Genomic DNA, 15,092 nt, shown 5'->3' with positions numbered 1-15,092 from the left:
CTTTATGCTACTCACTAAAACAAACATTATATAAAATATAAATGCAGTAGATGGGTGAATAAATAATAAGTTAATAAAATAAAGCTCTTTTACATGATGGAGTGCTGAGGATGAAGAAGGAGGAGAAGAAGCTGCTCTGAAGTCTTCTCTGAAGTACTTCTGTATCTCCGCAGGGTGAATGAGCTGTGTCTGGGTACTGTCTTTTAGTATGCTTTGGGCTCTGCACAGGCGCCCCACCTCGATGGTTCTGTTCCTTTACTCTGGCGTGTGCACTTGTTGGTATGTTGTCCGTTCTGTGGTGCAGGGTTCCAGTGGGTGGGGGGAGTAAGTAAGTATTGGTAAGTATCCGGTCCACTTCAATGTGTACAGCACAGTCCAGGAAGGCCAAACTGTTGTTGTGGACATCTTCTTGTGTGAACTTGATGTTAACATCCACAGAGTTGATGTGTTCTGTGAAGGCTTGCACTTCCTGGGTTTTAATTTTGACCCAAGTGTCATCCACATACCTTTACCATTGGCTCTGTGCTGTTCCTCTGAAAGAGTTGAGGGCTTGGCCACACAGGTGATGGTGTTTTCTTTCTCTAGATGTTGTAGACATACTATGGCCTTTTTCTTGTAACCGCTGGTTGGGTCTCGCCTCAGTGTCTCATATGTGTTTGTGTCCACAAGTAGTGTGTTTATGGAACCACCTGAAGGGGGCACTTATAGCCTGTGGATACCCTGAATGGACCTTTGTGCCAAAAGCCAGGAAGAAGACTAAAACTACAGGGGAGGAGGAAAAGAAGGTCAAACGCAACAACATTCCATACGTGTCTGGAGTATCAGAGAAACTCAGGAGGATTTTCAACAAACATAACATCCCTGTGTTTTTTAAACTCAAGAACACACTAAGACAGATACTCGTCCACCCTAAAGACCGCGCACCCAAACACAAGAGGAATAATCTTGTGTATCCGATCCAATGCAGTGAGGAATGCACATATTGGGCAAACAAACCACTAAACACTAAACAACCACTACACAAACGCATGGCTCAACACAGAGGACACTCGTTTGAGGACCACCAGGTGCACATTTTAACAGGGAAGATAGATGGTTTGAAAGAGGTGTCAAGGAAGCCATCTACACCCGGGTTGAGAAGCCGTTGCTCAACAAAGGAGGGGGTCTACGCCACCACTTATCCCCCACTTACAATGCTGTCCTTTCATCACTTCCCAGGAAACTGAACAAGCATTTCCACTTGGCCTCAGGTAAAGATGCCAACGATGATCGTTCAGACTTGGCCACAGGTAGTTTCTAACGACCATAACGACTGTCATTACAACAGCCAGGAGCACTAACGAACCAGCGGTATAAATGACCCTGGAAAACAACCCCACTGAGGTTAAATAGCTTAGTTTCCCTACTAGTCAGTCAGAACTAAAGAAGTCACAGAACAATACATGTTACAGATGTTCTCCTGGTCTCCCAGATTCCTGAAAATGTTATACAAAAAGACACATACAATGCAACGGAGACTCAGGAGTTTTTTTAATTTAGATGTGAAACTAAAATTGTGTGTACTTTACTACACATTTTATCTCAGTTTACCAGCGCCTTTCTGTGCTCTGCGTAACGTCCAGTTTCCCTCATTAGCCTTGCAGCGTGTATACTGGCCCACATCCACTCTTTCCCTTCCTGATTGTCCAAAGAGTTTATGCCTTTGCATTCCAACCACCTGAACCTGTATGTGAACCCTAAACCTTGGAACCAGTGCCAGTCTCTTCTAAACCCTGCACCTGAAACCTGGACAATCTGCATTTCAGTGGCCATATCCCCACATGACAGTGACTATTCCCTGCAGCCACAGGGAACCCTGATTGGAGAAAAAATAGAAGCAAACAACACTAAACCAACATGTAACTTTGAGGGAGAGTAACACATTAGTGGGGATTAACACCAAAATTATCCTTTTTTTAAAACAGTGCTGGTGGCTGCGTTGGTGCGGGAGTGTTGTTTTAGGGGAGTTATAGATCAACAGTTTGTAATACTAACAGGATTTTAAAACTCTGGAAAGTTATCATGTGGGCAAATATTTTATCTTTTGTCATGATGAAATACAGCGTTCATGTTACACAGTAATCCACCAGGAGTGTGCATTTGCACTTATTTGATTGACCAATGTCATGTTGTGTTGCAGCAACAGTTGAGCTGGGCTCAGCTTCTTACCCAGATGACCCTGCTTTGTTTGGCCAGAGCCCCCTGTGTTGCCAACCCCCGCTGTGACAGACTGGCTCCATTCAAATGAATGAGGTGTCCAAATCTTTTCACACTGCTCTCATGTTGGTTTAAATGCTGCCTTAAGGTACAGTCACATTTCTGTTCAACCCAGTTTTCCCACACTCAGCAATGAATGATCAACATCAGAGGAATCAAACTAGAAAAAGTGTGTGTCACATGCACTAAAATAATGAGCAAACACACATGGATAACAACTTCTTAATTCCCAAATGCAGCAGTGTTTCTATTGGTCTTCCAGGCACATCCGCCCGGCCAAAGTCTAAAAAACTCTGACCTTTGAGTCCAACATGGCTGGCTGGAGATCGAACCGAAACAGAAGGACATGCTGCACACCATTGCAAGTTTGCAATTCCACTCAGACAAAGAGGAACGAGACAAAAATCTCATACAGTACTTACATTTTATTGTAACTCAGAGCATGGGACACAAGACAAAGGTTAATTTGCGATGTGCACCCCGATGAGAAGTTCTTCACCTCTTTGATACCTTATCTCGTGTCTCCTTCTCTTCAAGCTCTTACCTGCTCTATGCTCCTGCAAGTGAATAGTCATTTTGAGAGTTTAATCTGTACTGAAAAACAAAAGCACACATACATCTCCAATTGTTAAAAATTAGCAAACCCTCTGCTAATTCTCCCACCGGCCATGGCTTGACCTTTTTTAGTGACATTCAATAACATTCCCACGAGACAAGACCACTTCTCTCAGAGGCACCTTTACACAAGAATCAAAACATAGTGGAAATTAAAAATGATAATGCATGCAGTAAAGGTATTCAAACATGTGCAACAAACGTGTAATTTGTACACTCACAATAGGCTTCAATAGAAGTGAAAAGGAAACAGAGCAAATATTCAGAGGACAGAAACAGAGGTGTGAACGGTGAAGCCCCGACAAGAAGGATGTGAGAACAAGTTTGTAAGTACCTGATAAGTGTAGCACAGCCCCCAACCCGCTTTCTCTTTGTTCTTGGATGGTTTCCCCGACCGTCTCCACTCTGTTGATAATGTGAACAATTGCTGTCCTCAAAGGAATCCCCATTTTCCTTTATTGGTAAATAGCTGAGGCTGTGTCATTTAATTTTAAAATGACCATGTCCCTGGTGGTGTTTTCTGAGTTTTTTTTTCCAAAGTTTGTCATCCACATGTAAACTCCTAAACAACAGATAAACAGAAGTTTCAAACAGAAGTCTCTCCAGGTGGGCATCTGGTGCCTCTTCAATCAGCTGCATCATGCCAATTGGATCAAGTGAGGTTGTTTTACAAGATGTTAAGATCTGAGTGTGCCAGCAAGTTGAGGTTCATCAGATCACATACCAGATTCACACCACATACCCAGCATAAGATCAACTTTCTCAAATTGTATAAATCATTTTTAATAATTATACAATAGAATATAATTCTAAATAATAATCTTTCAGGAGAGTGTAGGTACCTGTATTAATATGGGAAATCTTGGCCTTATTACTGGTTGAAATTATTTCCCAAAATGTAAACAATTAAAGGACAACAGTAAAACCATTCAAAGCAAGAACAAAGACAATTCTCATGTCATTTATATACAATATTTTCAACCACAAAAGCTACAGCAGGTTACATGGATATATACGGCATAATGAGAACAGGTTTATTACACAACTGAATGCACTCACTCACTAAAATCAATGTAAAAAATTTTTTATGAATAACAGCTTGCCATTTTTAAAAAGAAACCCTCAGTTGGGGACCAACTTAAAACTTCCTAGTATTTGTTAAAATATTTTTTTGCAAGTGAAAGCTCAAGCAACACATTCTGCATTAGTTTCACTGGTGATATCGGGGACTCAAATTATTTGGTCATAAGCTCACAAACATTACTTTCTTGCATCCAAGGAAGTTTAAATTCAAGGACAACTGGACAACTGTCAAATACCTGGGACTCCCTGCCAGTCAGTAAGAAGTGAAGAAGCCTCTTGGATAAGAGGCGTGTAGTAATAAATTATGGACTATGTGCAGAAAAACAATTGTAAACAGTCACAAGTTTAAAGGAATGATTAGTTTGATAAAATGTTGACGACACAGCTCACATACTTAATTGTCACTGTCAAAAACATATTTTCATTTGGTTGTTGTTGCCAACAAAATCACGAGCTGTAAGGAGAATCAGCTGTGGAAAGTACTTATTGGAGCACTTTTGAGTAAACAAAGACGGGAGATAACGCGAGATAAGGATCCATTAGATACAAATTCCTTTTGCTTTGCCAAAGAACTTTCAGGAACACTCTGCACATGGGAGAGAGACAGACTAAAGGAGGAGTTGGGGAGATTGTAATCACTAAGGTTATCTAAACTAATGTAAAAGTCATATAGACATGCAACACAGAATGTAAAGCTGGACCCGTGAACCCACATGTTCACAAGGAGGTGGCCTCAGTTAAAGCTTTCCTCAAGTATATGATCAAGAACTGTTTGGAACTGGGAATTTAAGGTTCAGATGTACTCACTATTAGAATTATATAGCAATATGTTCATGTTAAGGTGTGTATTTGAATTGAATGTAATATGTTTTCTTCATCTGTGTTTCTATCAAATTTATAAGGTTACTGTAGGCAAACAGCTTAGAGGCTGCAGGAAACTGGGGAGGGTCCCCAGAATTTGATCCAAAAGGATATTGCACAATGAAAATGAGGTGATACTTGTGTTTGTGAACTCAAAGAATTGAAGGAAAAGTACTTAGGAGATGACGCAGTTAGAAATCCACCATGTTGCATACGTGGCTGTAATTTGGGGGGTTTATATTTGAGTTAACAAGGAGTGGCCGTTAGACTTGATTCCAGAGAGGGGGAATGATGAGCCTCCAGCAAAATTGGGGTTAGTAATCTCTCTAAGAATTAGGATTTAATCATTGAATGATTTAATATCAGGATGATGTAAAGTTTAATGTCCAATGATTTTAGAAGGCTAATCTGAGTGAATTTGAGGGTTTTGAGTAATCTTTAGGATATTGGTAGGAGATTCCTTTGAGGAGGCTAAAGTGATCTCAATTGCAATTAATTTTCTATTAACTTCTATAAATTAATGTAATCTGTATTAATTGTCATTTTCATATTTTTACCTTTTTCTTATATAAATAAATTATTGAAAAATCTAAAGATACAGACTTGTCTCTGGTCTATCGTTGAGGGAAACCCAGCCAAGGAACAAAACCCACAGGTACATCATCAAGTATCTTCAACCAAGTCTATTTGCCCTTAATTTGAACCCTTCTTGGATAACTATGACCCGGATGACTAAGAATCTTCTCAGACATAACACACAAGGTCTGGTTAAAACCATTAAAACAAGGGTAGGCAATTTATTCCAGAAGCATTTTTGTTATATTTGTTGAATTCTCTGTGCATCCCGACAGTCGTCAATAAATCAAATGCTCTGACACATTTAATACTTGGATACTTTTAAAATCTAGCTACTCCAAGTTGCCAACCCTAGCTTTAAAGTTTTAATTAGCATAATAAACATCTGAGAAATGTGCCACTGTTAGTTGGATAATGATGACAAAGGTGAAACAAGCGTGAAAGATAAATGGATGACTGTCTTCGATGAAAAATATTCAGTTACTTTGTACTTGTATTATAATTTTAAAGAGATTTTTTGTTGTATTTGTTCTTCCGCAAACCTTTTGCTGCTTTGAACCTATACACTGCCTGAGTCACCAACGCACCACAGCATGAAAAAGGCAAGAGAGAGGAGTGCAGTCCCTAGCAGGTCTCCGAGGGCTGTGAGGTAGGGTATTGAGTAACTGTCGGGGTCTTTACCCCTCCGCCATAAACAGTGCACCATATAGTCAGCTGTACACAGCAGGATGAAGACCTATGAGAAAGACACAAGTGATATTGTAAAACAGTGATTAAGTATGCAGTGGGAAAATTACCACCCCAGCTCTGACTCACCTGAATTAGGGAAGCAGACAAGAAGGCGACTGTCAAGAGAGGACTGGGCAAAGTGTTGCCTCCTTTAATCAGGTGAATAGCGTATAGGAAGACGAGCTGACCAGGGATGACCAAAAGAAGCAGGACCTGAGCAGATCGATGGTTTGCTCCTGCCATGACAAAGCTAAACATCAGCTTGTGTGTGTGTGTGGTGTGTGTGTATTAGGTGAAGGGGCAACAGACTGCCTTTATGTAAATGTTTTGGCCTTTTGATCTTTACCTGAACCAAAGAAAATGCGGCAAGGGCTGTAGCACCTCCTACGGTCTTCAGGAACCTCTCCAGCTGAGTAATTCAAATGCAAATTGGTAGAAATACGACTAGACTGTATTGAGACGAGGTTTCCTCCAATACCTGAATAGGAAAGAAGAGGTGGGGGCAGGGTGAACAGTCTGACACGTGGAATTAACAACAAAGGTAGGATATGCATAGAAAAACTAAAATGACCACCATGTTTGTGATCAGACCTTTTACATGTGGTATCATGAGGCTCAACCTCTGACCTAATCCACATAGAAAGGAAGACCACCAATTGGGGTTGCAGCAATGTAATATTCAGACTTGTACTAGAAACTTGGCACTGCTATATTTATTTTACTTTGCAACAAGTAGAAGCAAAAGCAGCATGAAACTAAGTGTGCCCATAAACGCAGTCCTAAACATGCCAAAAAAGAAAGTATGCCAATAGTGGGAGCAGAGTTCCCGACTGGTTAACAGATTACGCCACCAGGATCCAAATCGATGCAGCAGATCCAGAGAAACATTTGTCTTCCTTCTGTGAGAAAGGTTTATATATATATATATATAAACCTTTCTCACATTGCAACTCAACTACTGATAGTCTAGGTCCGACACTCGGGTACTCCTGAGACCTACAGTATAAATTGACTTTGATGTGTAAAATTGGTGACATTCCCCTTTAACTTATCTTGACCTCTGAACATCAACGTGCACCAGCTGGAGCTAGTTCTCCGAAGGCTATTGCTGCGCCACTTAAAGTCAGATTTCCTACTTGTGAACTCAGAGAAAAAATATGTACCCTGACTTCACGAGTAGCAGCTGAATGACGTCACAAAACAAAGTCAGCACCCATGGAAGCACACACTGTAAATAGTAAACCATAAACTAGAAGGCAACAAAAAGTATATTTGCATGCATTTAAAAAAAGAAAAATACATATGATCATAAAACCTGTTCAGCATGTACATTAATGTAGAAATATGTTAGGGTATTTGGTAGCTGGATGCAGTAAACAATCTGATAATTTCATCTTCTCTGCATAAAAGTTATTGTTAAAACTGCCAAAACATTAGGAAGTGTAACCTACAACACTGACTGACTTGAGAATTACCAACTGATGTAGCTAGAGGGGTACCCAGTTAACTAATAACATATAAGCTATTTATGTCCGTTGTTTGCATTTAAACTGCCATCCTTTTGATTAACACCTAAAGCACTGCTGAGGGTGCAACTGCGTGTACAAGTTGTCACAGTCAGCCATGGTTTTCGTTCACTTTCGGCGTCATGCACCACCGTGCAACTGGAATGCTTTGAGGTTGGAAGTTGGATATTTCAACTTGGAAATTTCCCAGTTCCAAGTAGTCTGGAACGCGGCATTAGTCTTCCTTTTCAATGACCTAAGGCACAGACATCTGATGAGCTTCCCGTCTTGAGACAGGACCTCAACAACATGTGTTTTTAAGCTCATTCTTAGAAAATTCTAAACAGGTGTGATCTCCTGGCCATCTCTGCTAGAATTTCAATCAGGAATTTAGACAAGCCAATTGGAAAGTGAAAGGATGGTGATTTGTGTATCAACAAATACTAGACAAATATCTAAATCTTCTCAAAATGTAGCCCATAATTCAAAAAACCTCTTTCAAAAGAGGATGACTCACCATTTATGACTGGAGCATAAACTAGGATTCCTGCCAGGTTTGGATCTGACACAGTCTTGTCCAGAATAAGTCCCCCAATGCTAAAAGGAAGACAACCAAAACATGTTTTTAGAGCTATCTAACGTATTCTGCATGCACTACAACACATTAAGAGGCTCAACATAACAACCTTAAGCGTGATGTTGCACTGACAGAGTAACCAAAGAGAAAGCCTTCAACATCTTATCTTTTTTTATTGCATGTTGTATGTAAAACCTTTTCTTAAAAGGAATATAACACAGTTTGGATAATTATGGAGCCCTTTTGCTTGTACTTCTGCTAGCTGCGCCGTCACATCATATTTAAATAGTTTTAATTTGTTCTAAGGAACTTTTTTCTTTGAAACTGTTTGTTTGTCTTGCTAATTTGTTAATAAAAAACTCCTGTACTTAATGACATTTGTGCAATTTTAGTAGAGCAAAGGGTTGACATAATATAGTCTGGAATATGTACAGTAGTTATGTGTGTACAGCATAGTTCAGTATGTAGACAACAATGTAGTTTAAAGCTAGAGTAGGCATTTTATTTAAGTTGTATCATATTTTTATGTTATACAGTCATGGGAAGGAGAAGATTAACATTTTACTTTAAAACTCAAGGCCTGGACCTTTTAATGCCAAGGAACAAGTTAAAACTATAGATTTACTAGATTTATAAACTTGAAAATCAACACATCATCTAAGTGTAAGGTCCAGAGTACATGTCCAAGCTTTTGAAAAAATGAAATGAGAGTGAGGTTAATACCTGCTGATCACCATTGCTGTAATGATTGGTTCCCAGCCCATGCGGAGCAGGATGTGACTGGCTGGATGTTTGGAGGCGATGACCACCCAAAGAGGAATCAGGCACAAAAATAACAGATCCACCAGGTACAACACATAGGGATACAAATCTGTCAAGAGACAAGCTCATTGTTCATACATTTACTTTCAACCAGAAATCGATATAAAGCAATGTCAGGTTTCTGATCTCTCTGGGTTAGTTCCAGGGTCACAAGTACCATCTGTTGGCCAAAAGTGAAAATTACATGACCGGCCAGCGCATTAGTCTTCACTCTTCAGGTGTGTGTTACAGATTCAAATTGGCCTACCAGACCATCTTGTTGCCCTCATTTCTTTTTACCTAAGAAGGAGTAGAACCACTGACTGAAGCAGGCCAGCAAGGCGAGAGTGATGAGGTCCCCAAAGCTGGCTGCCATGGGTGTAGCCACGTTGTCAGGGTTGATTCCCATCCGTTTGGAGCCAATTATCACTCCCACCATAATAATACCTAAAAACAAGGGAAAGTATGATCGTTCATATATTATTTGATCCCATAGACACTCAAAAGTTTAGCCAAGATAGAATAATATTGCTGTTTGACATCATACTACACCAAATACATAAAAATAAGGTCTGTCCTATAGTATTAGTATTAGTATTAGTTACTGACTTTGATAAAGTGGAAAAAACAGTTCACCAAGACTACTATATCTCTGAACTCTCTTTTTAACCATATCACACATGTTGGCTATTCTATGTGACCTCCTTTTGATAACTAATGTAATATTGTTTCACATCCATTCACTTCTATCCCCTGAAACTTTTTGGAGCCCCTGTAGGAAGGGCCTCCTCACACTTTGAAAACCACTGCTCTAGACAATTTAAGTATAATGGCTCCTCAATTTTGATTATACATAAAATAAAGGTGATGTCTTATAGGCATGCATTTTAAAGGTATTTAGGAATCTTTGCTAGGAAATAGTTCAAAATATAAATTTGAGGGGGCTTTAAAAGAGAAAGAATGGTAGGATGTATGAAGATCACCCAAATCAGAGAAGGACAAAAGACAATAGATTTCACAGAAACAGCACCTGTAAATGTCTAATGCATGTTAAAGCTAATCCAACTTAGTGAGGATTCCTGAGGTCATGGGCGAAGCAGAGAGGGAGAAACACCAGATGGTGTAGGTGTGAGATTCATCACTTTCAGCACTTTTTACATTCAAGCAAAGGTCAAGGACAGCAGATCAAGGTGACGGCAGGTTGTGTTGTTACCTTGCAGCAATGAAGCTACAAAGGCAGTAGAAACGCTGGTTGAACACAAGAGCATTACGTGATGAAGGGGCATCGTTCCTTCTGCCATCCAGCCCAACAGAGTCGCTAGCAGAGAGGCTAATAGGCCAAGCACTGTGGCTTGCAGCTGTAAAACAAAGAAATATCCACATGTATTGGTAGATTGCAACAATATTCTGAAATTGTTAATTGGAAAATGAAGACCACATAACTAGTCATAAATTTGCCTTTCTCAAATTAAAATAACGTACCTGCTTTAACGCCAGGTTCCCAACGATCAGCATCCACATTTCCCTGGCAGGCTCCATTTTTCCTGCATTCACCTGACAACATGAGAGATATATTAACTCCTTAAAAATGTGTCTGCATTTCCATGACAACTGGGCAATCTCAATTTGCTGATAAAGATCATGTGATCCACATGGATCTTGAGGTGAGCATTTCCACAAAGCCAAGAATGAACTTTGAACCTCAACAGATAAATATTACTCAACAGCAGCTCACACTGACAGAAATAAAATAATACCAATCATTTTGATACACTGCACTCCTCCACTTTAAACAGTAACTCTAAACATACATAGAAATACTGGAGCCTCTTCCATAAAAATAAATTGTTAAACAAAAAAAATTCTACTCTATATTGATTATGAGTATACATATGTCAAATATTCAACAAAGGTACAAAACTGATTGTAGACAAAAATTTTGGTGGATTAATCCACAATGCTCTGGAAGCATTAACGGCAGCAGAATGGGGCCAGCTCTAATTAAACTAAAGTAAACTGCCCATTTTCATTTAACGTCAGTCAATGCAACATGTGTGTGACAGAGAAACAAGCTATATCAGATATCAACTATATCGCTGTATGCTCTCCTTTCTCTAGTACAGATTATCTTAATTGTTGGACTTTGTGCCCTGCAGCAGATTGTACTGCAAGTTGCACTGCTGTTGTGGTCTTCGTAGGTCAGTGAGGAGTTTCACACAAGGACAGAAAACCCATGATGTATGTAAACATGTAATTCTGAGAAGGGGCTGTCAGTCATTTTATTGATTATTCCCTTTCACTCCATACTCTGTTGCCCATCTCCCATTGTCATTTTTTTCTTACTGCATTCACTGCACATTCTGGGAGGTGTGCATGTTCTAAACACATTTCACTATTGCCTCATGGTATTTCTTTGTAATTGTGTATTGGATTCAATTGTTGGCTTGTGTGTGTGTGTTAAAGTGTGCACACTCACAGCAGTCGAGAGTCTAGAGGCCAGAGTCATTTCCAGGTTCCCCTTCATGCCTAACACTGCAGGGACCAGGATGAGGATCTCTGTGATTTCCTGGAACACATCCCAGTTCTGCAGTGAAAACACACAGGGCAAACTGTTATCGTTAACTGTAAAAAGATGAACCACAGTCAACACCGACAACAGAAATACGCAATGAACTATCCTTATTTTCAGTCAAGGTGACGTTCATTTGAAGGACGTTTAAATTCAAACTAGTTTTTGTTTATTTCATAGTTCCCGTGGTTCTCCCCTAACTGATCTCAGTACAGCACAAGGATCTGTTTCCTCAATATCCCAAATTTTCAAACTTCTTCTAACACTCCTGTATCAACTTATCCATAATTTGATCTCATCCCACTCCCTGTTTCCTTTCTTCCCCTTCATCTCTAGCTCCCAGACATTTGGAAAGACAAGAAATGGCAGCCTAACTTAGAAGACCATCTAAACTCTAAACCACTTCTTTATCCTCCTCCATTTCCTCACCTGAACCACATCTAGTAGCATCCCAGCAGAAACTGTCCCAATCCCGGCCAAGAGAAATGGCACCAGGATCTGAAGTACCATGGAGCAGACTGTCTCAGCAGGTGCACCGGAGCCATCTGTTTCACTTGCTCTCATGGACCCACTGAATCTAGAGCTACCGTAGAGTTTATTTGGGAGCAGAAAGTCTGACTCAGTGTACTCATCTGGCTCATAATTGAGACTGGCGTTGAGAGGTGAAACATTCCCACTGGTGCTGAAATCTTGTGGACTTCCAGAGTGTAAGGATGGGATGGTTCTGTAATTTTTGCTGGTGCCTCTGCCCATCGAGCCACTGGGGGCCACTTGCTCATCTTGTGACTTTGAGACAACCATGGTGTAAGGTTGGGATTTGCCAGGATGTTATTCCTGTTGCTCCAGCTCCTGAAAAACAGTGTAAAATTCGTTCTTTGACTTTTTCCGCTTCAAAACGGAATCGGGGAAACAAAACAACGTTTTTCTATTTTCAAACCAAAATAGAAAAAGAAATGTTGATGTTGTTTTGTATGTGTGATATTTAGATACGCTACCGTATTTTGCCACAGCTAACAGTGATTTCCACACTGCATTCAAGCTTGGCGTAAATGTAAACATATATCTTATTATTATCATATAATTAAAAATGAATACAAAATATGCAATGCATTTCACTCGCTACTGTTTGTCTGAATAGGCTGTATGCAATACACAACCACCTACTATGTGATTATAAAGTAATGAGATTTTTTTTTACCATTTACCATTTTATCTTATCACTCCTTGTACTCTTGTCTTTGCACTATTTGTATCCTGTTTACACAGGTTCACCTTTATACAGCCCTTCTGTGTGTATTTTTGAAGATTGATGTTTTTTATGCTGTGTAAGTACATTGAGAGCCACTAAACCAATCATCAATTAATTTTGTGTGTAAACATAGGCTAATTTGTCAGTAATGATTCGGATTAATTTTATAAGATAAGTCCTGAATATTGCTGTTTCCAATGTCCTATACATAAACTGAACATAAGATGGTCCTATATGACAAATTTGAGTCATCGAATTTGAGGAAATAGCTAAATAAAATAACCTACTAGCTTTCTGGGCAATCTGGGGTGTTTGTTTTATCTAGTTTGGACTTTTATAAAACATGTTTGCATTGTCTTGCAGACGCTTCCAATGCACTACACTTTGTGTCTTATTAAACAGATATTACAAGAAACCAAGCCCAACATTTGCTGGGCATCATCTTTGTCAATCGTTTGATTGGATAAGAGCACATAAATATATATACGTGTTCAAGCTGTGAAAACTACCTGTAGCCTATAGCACTGTTTTCCAACTGGTACAATTTCACAATGCTATGAGAATTATTAAATGTGTAAATGATAAAATGTCTAAGTAATGAGACACAAACAAGTAGGTGTAACATAGATGCATCTGTCAACTCAGCTTCATGTGTAACATCTGTAATGTTTTAGTGGCTTAGGTAACAGTTGTTGTGATTAAAATCTTTGAGGAATGTCAGCTCTGAACTTTGACCTTTTCACCAAACTAATTCCTCAATAGGTTAGTCCACTGTTGTCATTGTCATTATATTGTCTTATTCTATCAGTTGCATTCATTTGGTAACATTTCTCTGCACCACTCCAAAATCCCCCCCAGCACAAAAAGTACACAAAGTTATATTTGCATGAACTTTGACCATCATCAAACCAATTGCTTAAAAGTTTAGTTGTCATGGCATCTGCTTCCAAATGACTTGACTTTTCATCATGTTTTAAAACAGAAAAACAAAAGCAAAACATGCCACATTTTTGTTTTCGATCGGTTCTGAAACGGACAAACCAAAGAACCATTCATGGATTGATGCAATTGATGGGTAATAACTAATAGCATATGTTGCTAGACAAGGACAACTCAGAAATGCTCCCATAGGCCTACTTATAGATGTAAAGGTAAAGTAAAAAGTTCAGCATTTAGTTATAAAGTCAAACAAGTTATATGATAGACTATTGACTTATAGACTATTGACTTATTTCCATGAAAAATCAAGTCTGCAACTCTGGCATGTAGAAAGCTCAGCTGTTGAGTAAGGCTGTCATGTCATAAGTCATCTGACAGCACAGATTGCCTGCGTTATCATTCTTCATGCTCGATTCCCATCATCGACACTGAGGCTGCCTTGTCTGACTGAGACAATCCACCTCATTTGAAATTTCTAGGAGATAACCTGAACAGCTGATGTTATCGAGCTGCACACAAGGAATTATATAACTTTTTTTTAACACAGTCGGCAGAAAATGACATGTCAACAAACATTTAGGCTACTTGTCAATGAAGATGTTTCAAAATGTATCAAACATAATCTCAATAATCTGCATGAATCCCACTGACAGAGCTTGGAAGAACAGTGTTTATAGAAACTACTTTAAACCACAGTTTGGCAGTTAAGAAACTGAAACTCCAACTGGCTATTAATTTATTTCATTATGATAAATTTAACAACTTCTAGCCTAATCATCAAACCCTCAAAAATGGTCCTAAAAGTTACAAGCACCACCCTGTTGCAAGCCAAAAAACCTCAAGGCAATTAATTAATCTGCAGAAGAGTATGTAAATGAATAATGCTTTCATTTAGATAGTCTTCATCAAAAGAACACTGTATGAAAGGGTTTCTAGTGTAATCATATCCAAGATCATGATCAAAGTGTGGAGTACAAAATCAGAAAAAGTTTTCATTCAAATTAATTTGCAATGCTTGGTTTAAAAAAGTATATCTTCTTACAAAGATACTGCTGCAATATATTTATTTAATCCAATAATCTGAGCAACATTTGGTCTTTAGTTACAAATAGAATAGTAGAAAAGTATCTTACCAGTACTGTGAAACCATGTGAGAAGAAGTGGGCATCTAGTCTAACACTGCACCGCTAACGTTGCTAACTGTGACTCTTCCTGATGACTTCTGTCAAACTCTGAATTGTGTGCTGAGTCTCCTGTGTGACTTTACTTAAACCCATAACTGTAACCTACCCGCCTCCACACAAACACGCACACACACACGCACACATGCAC

The 15,092-nt window shown here is 39.1% G+C and overlaps 1 protein-coding gene and 1 long non-coding RNA gene across 2 annotated transcripts; one reads left to right on the top strand and one right to left on the bottom strand.

Annotated features, from left to right (window-relative positions):
• Positions 1 to 3,626: 3,626 nt before the first annotated feature.
• slc41a2a (solute carrier family 41 member 2a) lies at positions 3,627 to 15,043 on the bottom strand. Its single transcript, XM_038706725.1, has 11 exons — positions 14,894 to 15,043; positions 12,002 to 12,421; positions 11,480 to 11,587; positions 10,486 to 10,557; positions 10,217 to 10,361; positions 9,304 to 9,450; positions 8,926 to 9,073; positions 8,143 to 8,222; positions 6,467 to 6,598; positions 6,208 to 6,356; positions 3,627 to 6,127 (listed from the first exon to the last, which is right to left on the bottom strand). Exons 2-11 carry the CDS (start codon positions 12,371 to 12,373, stop codon positions 5,951 to 5,953), a joined length of 1,530 nt encoding a protein of 509 aa, XP_038562653.1. The 5' UTR covers positions 12,374 to 12,421; positions 14,894 to 15,043; the 3' UTR covers positions 3,627 to 5,950.
• On the top strand, positions 6,524 to 12,045 carry LOC119894163. The gene is made up of 3 exons (XR_005442887.1): positions 6,524 to 6,661; positions 8,962 to 9,050; positions 11,909 to 12,045. It is a non-coding gene; the product is annotated as an uncharacterized LOC119894163 (long non-coding RNA).
• Positions 15,044 to 15,092: the final 49 nt, after the last annotated feature.

This window comes from Micropterus salmoides, unplaced genomic scaffold, assembly GCF_014851395.1.
Source record: "Micropterus salmoides isolate LMB-PRFRI ecotype aquatic unplaced genomic scaffold, ASM1485139v1 Ms_hic_scaffold_8, whole genome shotgun sequence".
Lineage (NCBI taxonomy): Eukaryota > Metazoa > Chordata > Actinopteri > Centrarchiformes > Centrarchidae > Micropterus > Micropterus salmoides.
The sequence above is the reverse complement of the archived record's forward strand: the minus strand, read 5'-3'. Positions and strand labels throughout refer to the sequence as shown.

Bases quoted from the DNA above. Each gene is read 5' to 3' on its own strand.
- slc41a2a (XM_038706725.1), bottom strand. From the start codon at position 12,373: ATGGTTGTCTCAAAGTCACAAGATGAGCAAGTGGCCCCCAGTGGCTCG. The intron at 6,599-8,142 runs GTGAGTCATCCT...TTTCCTATTCAG, and splicing joins TTATGCTCCAGTCATAAATG to GTATTGGAGGAAACCTCGTC. The intron at 6,128-6,207 runs GTGAGTCAGAGC...TCTTTCTCATAG, and splicing joins TGTCTGCTTCCCTAATTCAG to GTCTTCATCCTGCTGTGTAC.